This window comes from Tachysurus vachellii, chromosome 8, assembly GCF_030014155.1.
Source record: "Tachysurus vachellii isolate PV-2020 chromosome 8, HZAU_Pvac_v1, whole genome shotgun sequence".
Lineage (NCBI taxonomy): Eukaryota > Metazoa > Chordata > Actinopteri > Siluriformes > Bagridae > Tachysurus > Tachysurus vachellii.
The window spans coordinates 20,903,573-20,923,234 of NC_083467.1; the positions used below are offsets into that span (position 1 = coordinate 20,903,573).

The 19,662-nt window shown below is 38.6% G+C and overlaps 1 protein-coding gene across 12 annotated transcripts in view; it reads right to left on the reverse strand.

The window, feature by feature from the left end:
• The window catches only part of tns1b (tensin 1b), a 226,003-nt gene that overhangs the window by 72,586 nt on the left and 133,755 nt on the right, over positions 1-19,662 (reverse strand). For 9 of the 12 annotated variants that reach the window (XM_060876867.1, XM_060876857.1, XM_060876855.1 and 6 more), the window contains exon 4: positions 4,571-4,609. In XM_060876867.1, the coding sequence (XP_060732850.1) occupies positions 4,571-4,609 (39 nt within the window). Of the gene's footprint in view, positions 1-4,570; positions 4,610-18,285; positions 18,362-18,448; positions 18,493-18,605; positions 19,068-19,662 lie in introns of those variants that run through there. The other 3 variants (XM_060876864.1, XM_060876866.1, XM_060876865.1) reach the window with 3 other exon arrangements.

The following is a 19,662-nucleotide window of genomic DNA, read 5'->3' on the forward strand; positions in this document are numbered from 1 at the left end:
CCATTGCATTTCATGTGTCTTCTTAATCACTGCTTAGGGTGTATCATGTCACATGAAGCAGTTTGAAATAAATTTTCTGCAATGCACACAAAGTTTAAGCAGGGTTTCACCACCAAGAGTAATTTCTAGCATTTAGTGACTAACATTATATTTCAATTTATCCAACTGAGCAATTGAGGGTTAAGGGCCTTGCTCAAGGGCCCAGCAGTGGCAGCTTGATGAACCTAGGATTCAAACTCATGACCTTCTGATCAGTAGTCAAACACCTCAACCACTAGGCTATCACATCCCTGTAATTACTTGACATGACTGTCACTGATAAGCTGCATTCATCCTTATGCCTCATTTCTGGTTGGAGTTTTCATCACTTTGAGGTCACTTTCTGCTGCTCCGGATGGCCACACATGGACAGCCTGGAGGTACAAAGGACTGCGGTGGATAGTAACACTTACAAACCACAAAATCTGTTTTGGACTGTAAGTGCAACAGAAAGGAAACATAGTCCACCTGCATTTTTCTGGGAATTTATTTATATTCTTTCCAAATGTTTTCATGTAACTGTTTATGAACCCATGGCATCATGAGTTCTTTATTTCTCTAATAGGTATATTTATTGACAATAGACGGAATCTCTGCTGTGTTGGTGAAAAATGCAAAGAAGTATAGAACGTAAAGCAAGTGTAGTGTAGTCAAACCCGCATTTGTGTATCCCCCTGGTTATGTCAGCCTGAAGTAATAACGTGCACAAGGACACACAAAATGTTGCTGAGATAAAATATAATTCTTCATAAAGAGCTGCTTGGCTCGGTCTTGTACACAAAATGTAACTGGGCACAGCATGCAAGTATGTGAAGCTCTAAACATTTTCCTTATTCAAAGATCTTGCCCATCTTTAGAAAGCAAGTATTTAGAAAACAATGTGCTGGCTCTAGTTTCCAGTATGGTTTCATGTGTTGTGATGCCAATGTTTTAATGCTGCATCTACAACCCATAAACATGAAAGTAAAGTACCGTACGCCATGGAGAAAAAACACAGTCTAGATAAACGGTAGTCCTTCATTTCTCCACCTCTATCTCTATCTCCATTTCTATCTCTTTCCCTGTCTATTCGCGGGCAACTGCATCATCCTGGCGTTTAAGACGAAAAACTGGCCAACGTGAGAGCACATCTCAGGAATGCATCTTGGCAGAGTGAGCGTGTCAGCATGCACCAGAGCACACCCTGAACGTGCTCCTGATGGAGTGTTGACGACAAACACACCGGCATTATCATCAGTCTTAAAATGTTTCAGACATGTCAGGCTGTCTTCACTAAAACCAGGACTAGCTTACTTTTCGATTGAAAGCATTCTGACTAAATGTACAAAACGTGTGTGTAAATCACAGTTTGACGCAGCATCCACCTCATTCATCCCCTCAGCATTCAGGAATTCGCCAAACAAGGAGTCAAGAGCCAGCAAAGCTGCCCTGGCCCTTCTGATTCTACTCACATTGTATAATTTTACAGGATTATTGCGTCATGTTCAGACTTGAAAAAGTGTTCATAGTGAGGATGTACTACCGAAATTACATATAAGTAACGAAAGGTGAGATGTAACTATAGTCGTAACCACTAATCAAAAGTTACGCCGGCATTGCAATGCTCAAAATAGGTAAGACTCTCAGTTACACATGAGTCTGAATTAATAATTAATATTGACATGTTTAAACTAATTAAATAGTAGTCATAGCAAAAGGTGTTTTGTTTTTATACAGAGAGAAAGAGAGCATTTAAATAGTTAAAATTACTTTTCCCAAGAAGTGGGTTTTTATGAGATACACTCATTTAATATGAGCTAACCGCAGCAATCTAAGCTTCTTCATCTTATCCTTCGTATCGTGGTCATGTTTTCTTTCTTTCCTTTTGTTTTAATTCAGGAGAAAACACATTGAATTAACACAACATTGCCAGTACTCAAAATTATCTAATGGAAAGTGTGATTAAAAGTGTGATTATCTCATGCACACATTACAATTTCATCACTCTTGATTAAGTATTGTGTGGCTACATTACAGCTGTGCATGCGATTCATAGTTGGAGAACAGAAAATATTTTAAAAAATGCAATTCAAACTATTAAGATTTGCTGGATCAGCTGCTGAGATACAGTATTAATCAAGGAAGCCAGGTTATTAAATAAATTTAAAAAGATTTATAAATTGGATATATAAAGTGAATTGAAATAAACCACCATTGCAAAATTTATGATGTTTACAACTAAGGCTATTCTTGAAGCAATATATTGGCAATAAACTAGACTTTTAAATGAATTTCTTTTTTTAATTTTTATTTTAAATGTTCTGATCATATTACATTTTACAGCAAAGAGAAAGAAATGCCCAGCTTTCCTCAGTTCACATGTTTTATCCTTGACTATTTATTTTTTTTTTTCAGGATTAAAGGTAAGTGCTTGCATTAGAAAAAGGCAGATGTGTCTAGAAATGAACCTAACGTCGACAATTTTGTTCCAAGAAAATCTGGCAACCTTAAAGATGCTTGATTGCACCTCAAAGAGATCATTGATATATGTTGACGTGTAAGCCGCCTCTGAATACAGATAACCCTCCCTGCATAAATATCGGTATAATATTAGTGTATTTCCTGAAATGATCAACGACTTAAGTCCAAAAATTACTTAAGACTTAAGAACTTTAAGTTCTAAACACTGAACTTTTGATTTTAGAGCTAACTGTTAGCGCTTTTTTAGCATTTTTCCAGCAGAGAAACCTGGGTGAGCTCCTCAGTAGCTCCTTCTCCACAAGCAGGTATTTTACATAATCTAGGAGCTTTTGGTGGTGAATCAGATTGTTAGTGTTAGTGACATGACGTGACATACAGCTAAGTACGGTGACCCATACTCAGAATTCGTTCTCTGCATTTAACCCATCCAAAGTGCACACACACAGCAATGAACACACACACAGCAGTGAACACACACACCGTGAACACACACTCCGGCGCCTGGGTAGCAGTCGGGGGGTGGGGTGTGGGGTGTGGGGGGGTTCGACCTTAGGCTTAGGAGTCAAACTCTCTTTTTTAAATCAAAGGGTAATTCATATATACATTTCTCTATATACTTTCTTCCCTTCTCCTTTTATTTAATTCTATCTCCATTGTGGTTTTATTGAGATTCTTGTTATATTTCTTGTTCTATATTTCTATGTTTTTAGAATAAGAAATTAAGAGCATTTCACTAAATATTATATTGTGTATGTTTGTGAATGTGACAAATAAAATCTGAATTTTTAAACATTTGCATAGTCTGCGACATACACTGACAGAAAGATAAAATCATTTCCAAAAATGATCAAATCGTAGAAATCGTTTGTTAACAGCAGAAACCCGTATACATCTAAATTATAAATAACATACTCATCTGTATTCAGTCACATTCATTGCTAATTGGACAGACCTGTATTTATGTTTATTTTATTTATCTTCATTGACATTTCTATCTACATTTACAGATCTATGTTTATTTTTATTTTTATTTATCTTTATCTTTATTGCACCTACTTACATCTACTATAAGGAACAGTCGTAAAACACATACTGTGTACATACTGTGTATGTTTGTGAATGTGACATATTAAATCAGAATTTTTATACATTTGCATATTCTGTCAGATAAAATAGTAGAATAAATTTAAGTTTAAGTTTAAGACCTACATTCTGGCACTCAGGTTTTAAGAGCTCGTGTTGATTCAAGTCTTAACTGCATTGATATGCACTAATATAAATTCAGCTCTTACTCTCTGCCAGCTGGTCCAAGTATTACATTAGAAAATTTGGCCGGAGTTGTCCTCGAGAGTCATGCTTATTTTCAAGCTTCAGTAAAGTCAGGTTTTCACAAGTACAATTTTTTTTCTCTTCTCTTCCCTGGAACAACACTGGTGATTTAAAAAGATTGCCTAACTTCTGTTTAAATGGACTATAAAGGGTCTGAATGTCTGCATTGGGTGCCTGAGGGATCTGCTTCTCCGGGCAGGTAGACGTCCGTCCTGCATACCAGCGATCTGCTTTGTTCAAATCACCTTCTATGAACTGAAACCGGTACAAATAAAAAAGCGCATATCTCTTTGACGTTAGGAAAATGACATAAATATGATTTATGTGAAAACATCATTCATTCTGAGAAGCCAGAAAACAACTTAAGATTTATTGAAAGTGCAGAAAAGGTAATGTTCACCAAGGGCTATGTTGCCAGAGGTAAAAAAATATTGTTGCCAGAGATGTCCTAGTAGTCCAAGCAGGGAGGAAAATAAAGCTTTATAATACTCTAAATACATTCTTTCAACCAAAAAAGGAAAAGATCTCTAAGATCTTGCTTATTCTTCGTTATTCCTTCCTTATTTGGCCTTGTCTTTTGGATTTGAATTCTGGGTATGTGAATGTGAATTATTATTATTATTATTATTTCTTGCTAATTTCCAAAATCAGGTGATCGTTTTTTATCTATGTGATTTAATGACTACATTCATCATGAAAAAAATATCCAAGACTTCTGCATTGATAACAGAGATATTCTTACCAGTTCATAGTTAGCAGTGGGAACACAGGAGGATGAAACCTGAAATATATATTAAAAAAAAGTGTTAAAAATTTGTTAGCATTTTTAATAAATAAGCTACAAAAGAGACAACTTGTAAATTTAAAAAACATCAAATGGGCATCACTTAACATGAAACTAAGATTCGCATTTGAATTCTTATATGGTGTAAAAGATTTGAAGTACACTGAGGAGGAAGTATATTTACCTAAAATATACCCTAATCCAAAAAAGAAAATTATTCACAAAAGAAAAAAAAAGATCATCAGTTCCAGATCCTTCATCCATCACCATTTTGCAAAGTAGATTTGGAAGTCAGTGATGTTTAAAAGAGATTTGTGTTTGCAGCAGCTCATGATCTGCTGACTGTAATAAGATTAGTGCTCTGGCTAATATCATCACCAGTCTGTGTGCCTCCAATGAACAAATGACCATTGTGCTCCATAAGCTGCAGGAGAGCTTGGCTGTAATTAGAACATTAATATAAAGTATATGGTAAGGGATGTGTCTGGATATGAAGATGAGCACAAACAGGATGCACAGCGTCAGCTGTCTGCCGCTCCGGCTCGAGTCAGTTCACACGAAAAAGCATCTATTCACGTCACTCAAGGACCGAGGTTACGACTCAGGACAAAGAAGGTAAACAAAAGCAGTCTGGGTTGAATGGTGCTTATGTAATCCCATCCACGCACTTGCACATTCCAACAAGTTCACTCACATATGCAATACAAAATCTAAAGCTCTCCTTAGGGACACTCCATAACATGCAGGGGAGATAATAATCTAGCTATAATTACACACACATCTTTTAAACTGACTGGTTTTTGGGTTACATTTACAGTGACTACTTAACGGTCCTCTTGGGTGCAGTCTCTTTAAGATAAATCAAGATCTCTACAAGATCCATGCATACACCATGTTCTGATTACATGAGATCTGGTTTCTTAGGTATGTACCTCTGATCTAGGATCAGGTATCACCTGTGGACAAAGAACGTAAACAAACTAGTCCATTCTCCTCCAGAGTCTTAACTGGATACATTATCTCAAGAGTCCAAAAACAACTATGCTAGATGAAGACTATTCATATCAGTCTGTTATTATTTGCTGGACAAAGAAGAAAAGGAGTGAAACTGGATTATTCTGCAAAATGGGTCCAAAGAAGCTGCAGTTGTTTAAAATTCCACTTTGACAGCTACATTTTTTAAACCATTATTAAGACTGGATTGGGTGTTCTTTCTTTTTAGAACACCAACAGGATGTTTTGAACGTAAATGGCTCCAGGAGCAATAGGCTGGGAATGAGAAGTGAAAATATTTCCTACCGAAACATGTTTTTTCAGCTGAGGATGTGGGTGTGTGAAATACATAAACACTATCAATCTCTAGCTCTGCAAGGTTTTAGAATAGCTAAATGAATCATAAACACAATGGTTAGAACAACTCTGGACAACAGGGAATGAGAAAGAAGGGTACTTTTCATTTCAGATTTGGTATCAAACAAGTAATCGGACAAAAGACGCAAAGGAAAGTGTAAAGAATTTAGTTTTGTATAGGAAGTATTTTTTTTTTAACATATAACGTTCAGGTAATACAGTATATCTCTCATTTCCTGTCATCATTCATCTTTATCAAGTACAAACATTAGGCTTTTACAAATACAGAAGCATTATCTTTGCAATTTATACTTTAATGCCTTAAATAAAAGCTCACTTTCAACTTATTCAAAAACACCCTAAAATCCTTAGGCATTTACTGCACTATTATATCTCCTTAATCTTGCCTCTAGCTTATCTTTGTCCACATGTCCTGATTTGTAAGCATATGCTCATGATCATGTAGGAGCAAATCCAATCACACAGTGTCACCATCATGGTAGATTCGATCGTTCATTTATCTTCAGTAATCTTTTTTATTCTGGAGCTCATGCTGGGAACACTGGCTGTGAGGTGGGATGGGATATCAGTCCATTGCGGAGCTTATGAGCAATTTAGTGTCGTCAATTCATACAGAGCATGTTTTCGTCCAAGTGGGTGGAAACCAGAGCACCCTGTAGAAACTTAAGAGGACAACGTGAGGCCATAGACTTAAAAATATGTGATCCCCAAATGTTTGCTAATGGTTGTTAGCTTCCAAAATTGACTGTGTCTGGAGCACCCGCTCTCTTTACATTAAGTTGTAAAGTTTAAAAGAGTCACTATTCCAAAGGCAAGGGCAAAGCCCAGCACAGCATTCACTCATTCTTTAACAGACACTCTGTTTAACATATAATCCTTTGCCTATCTCAGCTATCCAAGTCTGAGATTCCATCACTTGGTTTAGATCTGCTCCCAGGTCCACAGTGATGACAGCTCCACTACCTGAGTCATTCTAGCACCTTGTCATGCTCCTAATATCTGTTCCTCCCAAGTAACCTCTCATGATACAATCTAAATGTTCTGGAAATATCCAAGGCCCTATTTTTTCTCCCTTTTAAAGTAATGTCTCATGCAACTCGTATCTGTCTCCAAAACCTAAATGAACAAGTATGATGCGGGTACAATGGAACTCATATTGTGCCTTGAACCAGCTCACTGATTAAGTTTCTGGTCAAGTGTTCTTAAGATTGAAAGGAAAAATCCCAGAACTTCCAGAGCATCAAGGTTGGAGTCTTCTTTAAACTCAGAGTTGTGAGACGTAAGACATTTAAAAATGAAGGTAAGTCTTAGAACTTTTGTTCTGCTTTGTATTCAAGTAACGCTGTCAAAGAGATTACAAAATGATGGGAAGGCGTTTCCTCCAGTGAGTATTCTTGTGACCAATATTCTGGATCTACCACAACGACTGACCCTGCTAATGCAGCTACATGAAGTTGAATAGACAGAATGAATGAAAGAACACTATAACACTGTACGTTTCAAAAGATCAGCATGCATGTTTTTAACCCCTACTCGCTGTCCTGCGTCAAAACAAGTCATGGGTAGATTCATTCATTCAGTGCTGAGTTGCACCCACACACATCATTGACATTCAAGCCCATTTCTTACATTCCAACTAACTATATTCATATTGTGGTTGCGCAGAACCTCATCATTGCACTACTCAGAGCTGTTCCAAGCCCATGTGAAACCCAGGAGGAACCCAACTACCAAAGACACAGGTGAATGGGCAACACAAAGGTCCATTGGGCAACCACAGATATGTAAACACCCAGAAAATGTTTTGTGGTGAATTAAAGTAACGGTCAACATTTTCTCACACAAAGAGAAAATAGTCGGGTTTATCTGCGTCACTGTGAATCCAACTGCAAAGACAGAAACAACCTGGAGATTTTATAAAGTCATTTCCTCACCATCTCTCTCTCTCTCTCTCTCTCTCTCTCTCTCTGCACTGAACTGGAATAGACTGGCTAGCTCATGTTCCTCACAGCACCCCTGAGAGCTCTGAAAGCATTTATCTTTATTACGTACCTATGGCTTAAGGGCTAATCAGAGTCTTCATGAGAACAGAGATCTCCCTTAAAACTGCTGACATGTTTCCTACAGTATCCTTCCTCTAATTCTGTTTCCATACTGCGTTGCATTTGTTAAGGTAGAGCCCCTGGTACATATTTTCCAAACCACACTAATTACTCTAATCTAAGCCTCTAATTAGTGCCATGTTGCCCAGCTTGCCCAAAACAATGCCCAAAAATGCTGTTTGCTTGTAACTACTATGTAACTCACATGTAATTAATCAACAACAGGATGAATCAAGAAGGGAATCAATAAAGGAAGAAACAATATATTTCAAACTGATGCATTAGATGATTAGACTGTTGTTACAGTATAAGAATTGACAGATTATGTTACTAAGTATAGACGATTTGCATTGCATTTGTCGTTTCTTTCCACGTCTGTCAGTTGTCTAATCAGCTGAATGGTATGAGGATTTTTTTGAAGGGTGGAAATAGGAAACTGCGCACCAAAACTTTGTAATCTCTTGGCTGGCTTGCATTGCAAAACAAAGCCTCTGTATTCTCTTTGTGAGGAAAAGAGAGGGAGGAAGCACATGTTTGATACTATCAGAGTGTACAAATGAGCGTACTATAATAAGGGGTAATTATGTTTTGGCATTCCTTACATGCTTATGTTAACTAAATTAAACCAAGATCCACTGCACATTGAGAACTTGTACTCAGAAAAGTATAGCACACTTTAGCTACTCCTGTTCTTTCTTCAGGGAATTTTTTTTTTTCTTATCTCCAAATGTTTACCATCTCAAACTCAGCCAGCTCAGGCAAGTACAACATGAATGTGCTTGTGTTATTTCTCAAGTGTCCCCTGAAGTCATGAGCAGGAAATAAGGCTCTGTTGAGGTCAAGCAATGGTGGACAATAGAAACACGGCCACTAAGATCTTAGATCTCCACACTTGCATAAACACACAGCTTTTTTTTCATGCAGACTTTCATGTTTATCCAGGTTGAAATAATCCATGCGTCTGGCACGCCATTGCTAAAAGGTGCTCTTGCCAATGTACGGAGTCCAAATCACATCCACTTTCCATAACCAAAAACAGAAAGATCACCCAAACACAGTGTAAGGTAGCGAGTGCCAGAGGGAATGAAAAAAAAAAAACACACCACATATTTTCCTGAATAAATAATACCCATTAGATGGCATGGAGGCTTATCCAAAATCCTGCCTTCATGACTGACAGCACAAATCCTCCTCCTCTCTCTCTCCCACTTGTTTACATCACTCATATTCTGCAGTGAAAAACATGAAGCAAGAACCTCAAAATGTTTATGGCCAAATGCACTGACACACACCGGGTTTGTGAAATGCATTTATTAATCTAGGCAAAAAAAAAAAAAAAAAAACAGAGGGCATTTTACTAACGTAATAAAGTAAATAATTGTTGTCATTTGCAAGAGCAAATCATTGGTATTTTGCACTAATTTGTTGTTTACTATCTGTGAATTATAATGATTTATTATCAAACTATGTTAAGAAAAGTATGATGACCAGATAAACAAACTAATTAATTAATGAATTGATTAAAAAATAAAATGCCATATGATTATATGCTGGATTTCTTTGAAATAAATTTCATTATCTTTTCCTCAACTCAGTTTCATCCCATCAACCAATAAATAAATAAATAAATAAATAAATAAATAAATAAATAAATAAATAAATAAATAAAAAAGATTAACTGTAACAAATTAGTGCATTTTCATCTCTAGGAACTATATTCTTTCCGAAAATTGGTCAGGAGTCGTATAGTTTTTAGACAAAAATTGATTCAGTCTATGCCTGATTGGCTTTAAAGATTGGTAAACAAAGCAAATGATGATGCATGGTGTGACATTTTATCAGAAATTACATTAAAATGTTTCACACATTAAGAAAACATGAGATTCGGTGCTCCATCTGTGCACTCTTAGAAACAGTATACATACTATATATACTAGTATATACTATATACATACAGTATATACTTATAAACTATACAGTTGCTGAGGTGGTACTGACAAGAGTGTATGCTGCATACTGTAAAGTCTGTATCTTTTATCTGAAAATGTGACTATAGTGAATATTTAAACTATTATAAGATGAATTGGACCTTTAAGACCAACAATTCCAAAACAGGTACATGGGTACCACATCAGCAACAAGCGTAAGTAGAATTTGGCAACCTTATTCTCGAGTTTCTGGTGCATCTGATTGCGAATCAAATGCTAGTTTCCGAATTCTGAATGTTGCAATATATTTTTTTTATCTCTACTTTTGATGTTCATAGAGCACAAGATAAAGTGACTGAACTGAAAATAATTCATATTTAAAAGTTAATAGAAGGTGACGTGCCACTGCTAGGCCCCTGAGCAAAGCCCTTAACCCTCAATTGCTCAGTTGTATAAAAATGAGATAAAATGTAAGTCGCTCTGGATAAGGGCATCTGCTAAATGCTGTAAATGTAATGTAAATGAAATGCTTGTGACAGCTAGTCATGAGCAAATAGGTTTGCATCATCAGGACAACAATTCAATAACAAAAATGACCAGACTCTCTAGCAATACAAGGCGATAATGCAAAAACTATGGTCAATGTACGGTCAAAAGAGAGATTGAAAAACAATTTAAGACAATGAGTTAAACTCAAAAGTTCCGTAACATAGTACAAGTGAACAAAAACAAAGGATGAGGTCAGTCAGCGTTATTAACATAGTCCCACTTTGCTGGCTACAAACACAGACTGCTCCAGTTTAAACATTTCTAAGCCTCGTAAAACACTGTTCACCTTACATTTGTGTGCGCATTGACAGGCGAGAGTGGCAGGTTGAGGCAAGACAGGAGTGTTAGCCAGTCAAAGTGGCATTTGGTTCTCTTGAGTGGAAGACTTATGAGCTGGAGGAAGAACCTTTAATGGGCCGACGAGGACCTGCACTTCACTTATACAGGCAATTGCCATTGAGATAAGTTATCAAGACCAGCTTTGCTCCAACAAATCAATCCTCAATATAGGATGTGATACTGTCTCAAACAAAAATAATAAGAAAATAAAATAAATAAGGATTCGTATTTACTTTCTATTAGAAAGATGAATGTTTGGATAGTTTGCAATAGTTAGAGTAGATGTTACATCAAACCGTAAGATCTTGTCTAGTAATACATGGTGCACATAAGTAAAGTTTCACACTTTGGGTTAGAAATAAGGCTTTCTTAGTTTAGGCCTCTCTCATATTGCATCAGTGCAGAGAGGGTTTTCCTGCTTTTATTTAACTGCCAGATCCATAAATCAAATCCAAAAGCAAACAAGCACAATGTGCCCAAAAATTCCTGCTTCATATAAACATTCCACAGAGAGAAGACGTCTGATAAGTGCTCCATGCACATGGAGCTTAAAGTAGGGTGGGGTCTGGGGTCTGGGGTTATTGGGGCAGTGAAGAACTCTTCCCATGCCTCCCATTCCCATGCACCCCAACCCACCCTCTGCTCCCTCCCTGTCTATCATTCCTAGTAAAATATCTTACATTTTGTTTTGTAATGCAGGGAGCGTCCCAGTGCTGCACATGCTAAATAATGAACCATCGGTAAATACTTCAAAACAATATGAGGCCTGTGGCACAATCTGCGCTTGGATAATTAGTGAAAACAAGCCTAGTGCGCATATCATCGATCAATCCAGAACAGAACAAGCCTCCTGAGACAACATTACACCCGGGCTGTTAACTCGCAGAACCCTCTTAACTTGGCTCTCATAACAAGAAATGAGTAACAGACATGGTAGAGTGGATCAGGCAATGATCAGGCAAAAATGGAACGAATAAAGAATTCTTGCAAATGTACATGAGATGGCCAAAAGTTGAACAATATGTAGAAAAACTGTAGGGACGTAAAGATAAATAACAATAGACTAAAACACAAAGCAATGATAGATCACACTAGACTAAAAACGTCTGTCCAACTTTAATATTTGTTTTTTGTCTTCATGATAAACTCAACGAAGAAGGGATGTTTACTGCAGGTCTCCAAGCAATAGTTGTCTGAAACACGGTCCTAAACTGTTTTAAAGCTGCCTACGCAGGATGGGAAACAACACAGAGGGGAAACTACGATGCAGTAAACAAAAAACGAGTCACATCCAGTCACTGGGAAGTAAAACAGGAATAAATATCCATGTGGTGAGCAATGAAAGGGCCAAATCTAGCACTGCTCTCAGAGTCTGATCTCCTCTGATCGACCATCTCTGATTGGAGCTTCTCACAGAACATATGGAAGCCATTGAGACACCTAGCCATCACTGTGAGATGACAGATTGAACTATGTGAGTGAATAACAATATCTACACAGCTTACATCCATACAGACTAAGTGAGCTCTCACTGGCAGAATCAAATCTATCAGTCATATCCAGATGCTTGATATACGCTGAACTTTGACACCAGTGCAAATAAAGTTCACAGAGTTTCAAAACCATATCAAAGTGATTGTAGAGTTTCACAAGGGCTGTGGCCAGTGCTTACTGTTTCTTTGGATGTAAGGTTAATTCAGGCTAATGTGACCGCTTCATAGTGGTATTAAAGCACTGAAGAGTGAAAGAGCTCTGGATTATGAGATCTGACAGTACGGGTAGACTAATCAACAGGAATGTCAGACTAGTTACTGAGGACAATGCTCCAATTAGCCACAAATGTAAGCCCCCTCTTCAGGCTGGATGACCACAGAAAAGCGAAAGATCGGAAAAGATCATTTTATTTGTTTCCAGCTTGACCACTTTCTTATAATCCAATTAGCCACTGTCAAGAAGCATAATAAAATCTTTCCTTTAAGGTACAGTAGGTTACTGCTTTATTTTCTATGAAAGATTCGTTCAAACAGTTGTCTCTGTCACCCCTTTTTTAAGAGAAAAACAATAATGACAGTAGCATTACGAATCATGGTTTGCATTGCTTGGTTCTTCTGGCTCTGGCCATAATTGAAACCCACAGTGGGTAGGTTGTGACCACAGACCATTAGACTTTTCTAATGATTAATGTGCTTCTTGAAGTAAGTGAGATTGTATCAGCACAAGCATTTTTGCTCATAAAGCAGAAGCACACCATGGACCGCCATACCCAATCTCTTACAGCACAATTGGCAGTCTGAATATAAAATGGGCCCAAAATTAAATTCAGGATGTTTTCACTAATCCTGCTCCTAAATGACTTCCTCTGGCACCCTTAACAATGCTCAAGGTTGCCAAGCCTCTAGAGCTGCTGTAGAGCCAATTTCTGAAAATGTTCAAAGCAAAAGCAAATCCAAATCCATTTGCCTTAATGAAAATGACTGTATGAGTAGGGTGAAGCTAATCTATAAAAGTATAGACCTGACATATCGTATCTCTCCAAAGCAATTGTCACCGTCTCTGGAAATGAATTGCACTGCATACCCATCTGTAAATTATTAGCGTTGGAACCTGACTAAATATATAGGATATAAGGCAATCAATGCTATATGTTACGGCCCCAATTTACCAGGCTAAGGCCCCATTATTTTACACTTGGTCATAAAAGAAATGCCATATTCTCTGATGAAATGGGTATGAGGTCATCTTATCAAAGTTTTAACTTACTTTGCACAAATCTTAACCGCAACTATACTGACATTATGTGACAGAGCCATTTTTCAACTGAATTCATACAGTACCATAATCCTCTTTAAGGAAGCAACCAAGCCACTATCTTTCCTTCCCTTCCCCATATTGTGCATAAAACACTTCATTTATATTCCAAGAACGTTTCCAATTTTGTTTCTGCTCATGTTTGCCATTTGTATCGCTCTACTTTCGTGCCTCTCCATCCGTATAGCACTTCATCAATGACAGATTTTGTGCCGTGTCTTTCTACCAAACTGCACCCATAAACCATTGGCCCAGATGGCTGTGGTTTGCTTTCAAACTGCTGAGAACCTCATGTGGATGAGTAGGAACAGAGCCGTGAAGACGCTCTTAAATCACACTCTTTTCCTCCTAACACCTTCTCCTGCACAGGAATGTCTTTGGCACTTATTCCTGCCTCAACCAGCAACTCATTCTGGCCCTTAATACGTTTACGAGAAGGCCTTCCTTCCTTGCCTCCCTTCTTTGAGAGGAGAAAAACTGAATGATGCCTTATCACCTCTGAAGATTTCCTGCTAATTTACTGTGACCTTGTAAAAGTGTAAGCTTTGCCCATGAAACACTCCTCACCCTCCCACTCTGCTGGATTCTGAAGCCTTTCAGCTGCCTTTTCTGAACTCTATCAGCTGGCACACAGCTTTCAAATTTTACACAACTGGGGAATGTTGTGGGGGGCACGGTGGCTTAGTGGTTAGCACTTCCGCCTCACACCTCCAGGGTTGGGGGTTCGATTCCCGCCTCCGCCTTGTGTGTGTGGAGTTTGCATGTCCTCTCCTTGCCTCGGGGGTTTCCTCCGGGTACTCCGGTTTCCTCCCCCGGTCCAAAGACATGCATGGTAGGTTGATTGGCATCTCTGGAAAATTGTCCGTAGTGTGTGATTGCGTGAGTGAATGAGAGTGTGTGTGTGTGCCCTGCGATGGGTTGGCACTCCGTCCAGGGTGTATCCTGCCTTGATGCCCGATGACACCTGAGATAGGCACAGGCTCCCCGTGACCCGAGGTAGTTCGGATAAGCGGTAGAAAATGAATGAATGAGTGAGTGAGTGGGGAATGTTAACATCTTTAAGGTATTTTTGCAGCATGGCTTAACAATGGCCACCAAAGGTCTTAGGACAGAGCAGATGGATCGAGCCGATCAGATCGGGTACCGAGGACTCCACATAACTGCTCAGTGGAGTCAAATGGAGTTAGACAGTCTACAAAAACCTCAAACAAAGCATCATAAAACTGAACTCTTTTTCTGCAGCCTCGTAACAATGCTCTTATTTTACAAATAAGAATCATATATTTTCTGTCATCATTTCTAGAGTCTTTCACCTCTAAATATGTGTAAAAATAGTACATCTAGTTACTATTGCTGAAACATGGCATAGGAATGTAAACAAAGTTGCATGAACTACATACTTGCACAATGACCTAAAATTAGTTTTACATCAGGTTTCTTTCAGTTCTACCTGTTTAGAAAACAGACAGCATTCCAATGTGCATAGGTAATGCCAAAGCTGTATTTTACTGGCAACTTATATGGCATCACTAAACAGACCTTTCCAGAATGGGATGAAATGATCCTTGAACTTTCATAATAAGCCATTTCTATACATGCATTTATCAAACAAAATTCCCCATGGTACAATAGATATGCACTTTATTTCAGCTGTACTGCATCCCTCTGTGTTAAGTGGTGGTGATAGACATGATGACATCACAACTCTGATTTCTGCACTTCACTAATGTCTCATGATTTCTAGATCCTGTTTCCTATTTCCTTTCTCACAGAAGAACACCAGTGAATAAAAGTTTCAAAACGGAACCAAAAATAGAGGCAACACCACAAATCAGTCATCACTGATTACATACTGACTATAGAACATGTTAGGATCATATCTCAAGTGCCCGTTATTTACATTATCGCACCGGCTTAAATCAGGTTAGTAACATAAAATCAGATCCGATGAAACTAAAAGCTGTTGGTGATGTCTATTCGAATACCTCTTCATCTTCATACCTCACACATTGTGTTATCTACTCCCTTAGCCAGCAGATTGGGGACGTTTTATTGCACGAGGGTATGTGTTATGACATGCACTGTTTCTGTGCAAGGCATGGTTACAGCTGCTGAAGAGAAATGCTTAACACTAAGCCAACATTAAAGACTATCTTTGGACCCTGGCCAGCGGATGTTCATCTTTCCCATGCTCACAGTGAGCTAGAGTGTGAGTACAAACTCGTTGCCGATTTTTTCCCTTTGAAACCGTCTAGACACTGAAAGTGGAATAATGACAGCTCTACTGGAAAACCAGTGAACAACAATAGAGAAAACATACAGAGCAAACATACTCCAAGTAGCACAGCAATGAAATGAAGTGAGCCAGAAAGCTACCCTTATAAGAAAATGATGCGGCACATTCTCCCCAGTCCAGATTAAGATTTTTGATAAATGCGTTCCAGCACAGATTCAACGGCTCTTTCCTCCCTTAATTTCAGCTAAATTAGTCATAATTGCCTCACTTTTCAAGACTTTGCATCACAAGCCATGCCAAAAACATGAACCGTGGGAAGTTTTCTATGGATGAGTTGCGATGGTGCAATGGAGCGATGGAGATGAGGGACTGATTTTAGCGTGGTAAGTTGGTGTATGTCAGCAAGATGCTGATATATAGGGGTATTTAGGGTCAAGGTGGGGCACGGGTGTAGACTGCAGCAGAACGGTGGATAAGACTTTACTCAAAAGTGCTTAAAAGTGATTAAATCAGAATTAGACAATGAAATGTTTAAATTATGGCATTTCATGGTGACTTTAAGATTACTTTTACTGTATTGATGATCAATACTAATTGGTCAGAAAGCATTGATTAAGTGTATTTAACAGCAATTGTTACAGGGGTTTCAGACAAGGATAATACTAATCTATGTATTTATTTTAAGGTTTACGTTAATATACTATTTTGGTGTTACTACAGTATAATTTCTATAGAAAGTGCTTACACAGGGGCTGGTGTGTGGATGTTCCACATAAACAGAACACTCTATATATTCTATATTAATATCAATATTAATATAGTATGCATTAAAAATAAATAAATAAATAATTAAATAAATACATAAATAAATAAAAGCGGAAAGGAGCCCCCTGTGTCAGTACTGTAACAGTCAGAAATAAAGCAGCAACTTCTTTCACAGGAATGTTCATGTTAATGTTTCTCGTTAACATAACAAGCTGAGTTTTTTTGTTTTAATTAACTTCACAAGAGTGGAAAAAATAAGAGAAGCTGGTGAGGGAACAACTGTTTATAGCTGCTATATTGTAAGTGATAAAAGGAACTAATTTGCTTGGGTGTGTGTGTGTGTGTGTGTGTGTGTGTGTGTACATGCAATGTGTAGTTCATTACTGTTGTATGGGAGAAATTAAACACTTTGTGATGTGCTTTTATTGAAAAATTATAAACTTTAAGTTGGCAGCTGTATATCTTTGTGTTGAGCCGCATCACTCCACCCTTTTGTCCGTGATATACCTAAAAAAAAAACATGCCTGTTATGTTTCCCTCCTTATATAAATGAGCACAAACTCTGCTGCTGTTTGACACTTTGTGCTTTCAATGTATTGTCTGACCTGCGGGTCATGAGGTGAATACTGGTGAGTTTAAGTGCAAATGTACCAGAATGGTGTGGATAATGCTGTCGATACTGACCAAGCTATCTGTCTAACAGTGAGCAACGAGCACACACCCAAACACAGCCAGCAGCAGACAGCATGCCGCAGGGGGACATCAATTGTCTTCCCTTTAACAGCAGCTTTGTCATGCTGTCAGGTGCAGTTGTTACAGTAGAAAGGAAGGTCAACCCACTCTCTGTTATCGCAAATTAGCCCTGAGTGCCCTTACTGTGGGATAACACTCTCACTTTCACCCCAAACAATACTGAAGCTTATATCAGACACAGCGTCTAAGCCACACTGGAGAATGCCTGCCCTGGGGCTGAATCCTCCACCACACACACACATACACACACACGCGCATACACACGTCATTGTTCATGATGTTCATGTTCACACCAAATGTCTAAGTCCCAGAATAACAGGATGACTTTTTTTTTTTTTAAATGCGTGTTACCAAAACATTATCCATAACATTTCCATACGGTTTGGTTCCGTATCAAGTACAGGCTGATACCCATAACTCTGATATTGGAATTTAAGATAGAAATGAGTTCCACATTTGTAGAACATCCAGATTATTTGCTTGTCATCGAACTAATAAGTCAATGTCATTATGCTGGTTGAAAAGGTTTTAATCTTGAAACGTGACTTGCAATGTACTGCTATGTAAAGCCAATAAATCTCTTGTCATAAGATTGTTCATTTGCATCTGCACCATTACAGTACAATAAAGTCCAGTCACCTTGACTCACAGTATTACTACCAGATGATCCGAACTCTTCAAAGGGTGATAAGCTTTTGTAAAAATCTGGTAAACACGGTGAAGTGAGACGTAAATGATTTCCCTTAAATTGTGCTTACTCATTTCTCTTTCAGCCTTCACAAATACTAAGAAAGAAAAAAAAAGCAACCGCAATTACTGTACCTCCATCCTCCAGTTTACCGGCTACGATCCCACGCTTTGCGACCATAACTCATATCAACAAGATCTCTACACGCCGATGTTTGTCTTAAGCGTGCACACTCAGAGCCTCACACTGCCGTCTGCTCTCCCGTTCGTTACACACACACCATCTGAGAATACTTACACATCAGCTCTCTGTTTCTTTACAAAGAACAAGCCAAGTCCGGACAGCAGCTGCTGTTCTCTCACCGCTGGGAGAAAAGCATCGAGATTCCTTGCATATCTGAGGACACAGACCTGACCGCAGGCTACGCATTGAAATGCCCCCCCCCCATCCTTACCTGAAACACAGCTGTGGCCATCTTCCAAGTGTGTCTCTGAGTGCGCGTGTACTGTTTGTGTGCAAGTAGATCCACTCTATTGCCGCATTCTCCTCAGAGCAGTGAGGACGGCAGCGTCATTTGCTTGTTCTCTCTGGCACGAGACTGACAGAGGAAGGTAATCCAGCCGGAGAAGAAAGATGTGTGTGCGTGCGTGCGTGTGTGTGCGTGTGTGTATGTGTATGTGTATAGCTGATTTCACCTATTCTCCCTATTTCAACAAGGAAAAACAATCCTTAAGGTTATGTTATATAGGAGAGAGTAAAGACAGGACAACAGCACCCAAGAGCTCAATAAGCACACTACAAGGATATCAGGAAAGTCTAGCTGCAGGCTATTGCCAATCCCCCTTCTCTCTCTCTCTCCTATCCGCCCTCCCTCTCTTACACTCACACACTTTCTCCCTCTTGTGCTCCTTCACGTTCTGTCCCAATGTTGAACACAATGCTCCTTTTGCTCTCTCTCTCTCTCTCTCTCTCTCTCTCTCTCTCTCTCTCTCGCCCTCCCTCCCTTTCTCTCTTTTTCTCATGTACGTGAGCGCAAAGGAGTGGAAAAAACACGGGCCAAAAGTATACAGCCCAAAAATTCCCGAGCAGTGTGTGGGCTGGTCTACGTTTGACAGACAAACCTCCAGCAGCATGAACCCCCTCCCTGTGCTGTTATCGAGTTCTCAGCTTACAGGTTAAACATGAGTTGACAAGCTCACAGGTCAAATGAGTCACTCAGTCCAGACCATACAATCTGTGAATCGCTTAATTATGCATCATGCTGGGATATCATCATTAATCCCTTTAATATGGCAATTACATCTGGTTACATTAAAGCGCTGATGAATTCTCAATTCTTAGGCAGATGTTTCATTTTACTGAACATGGATTATATTAAAGCTCTTATTAAGCATTTTTGAAGGAGGCTTGAAAGAGACTACACCGTCACCCTTTTGTAACACTGTAAAGCTCAAATAAATTCGGGTAAAGCTTTCACTAAAATCATAGAAAGGCTTGAACATTCATGTAAC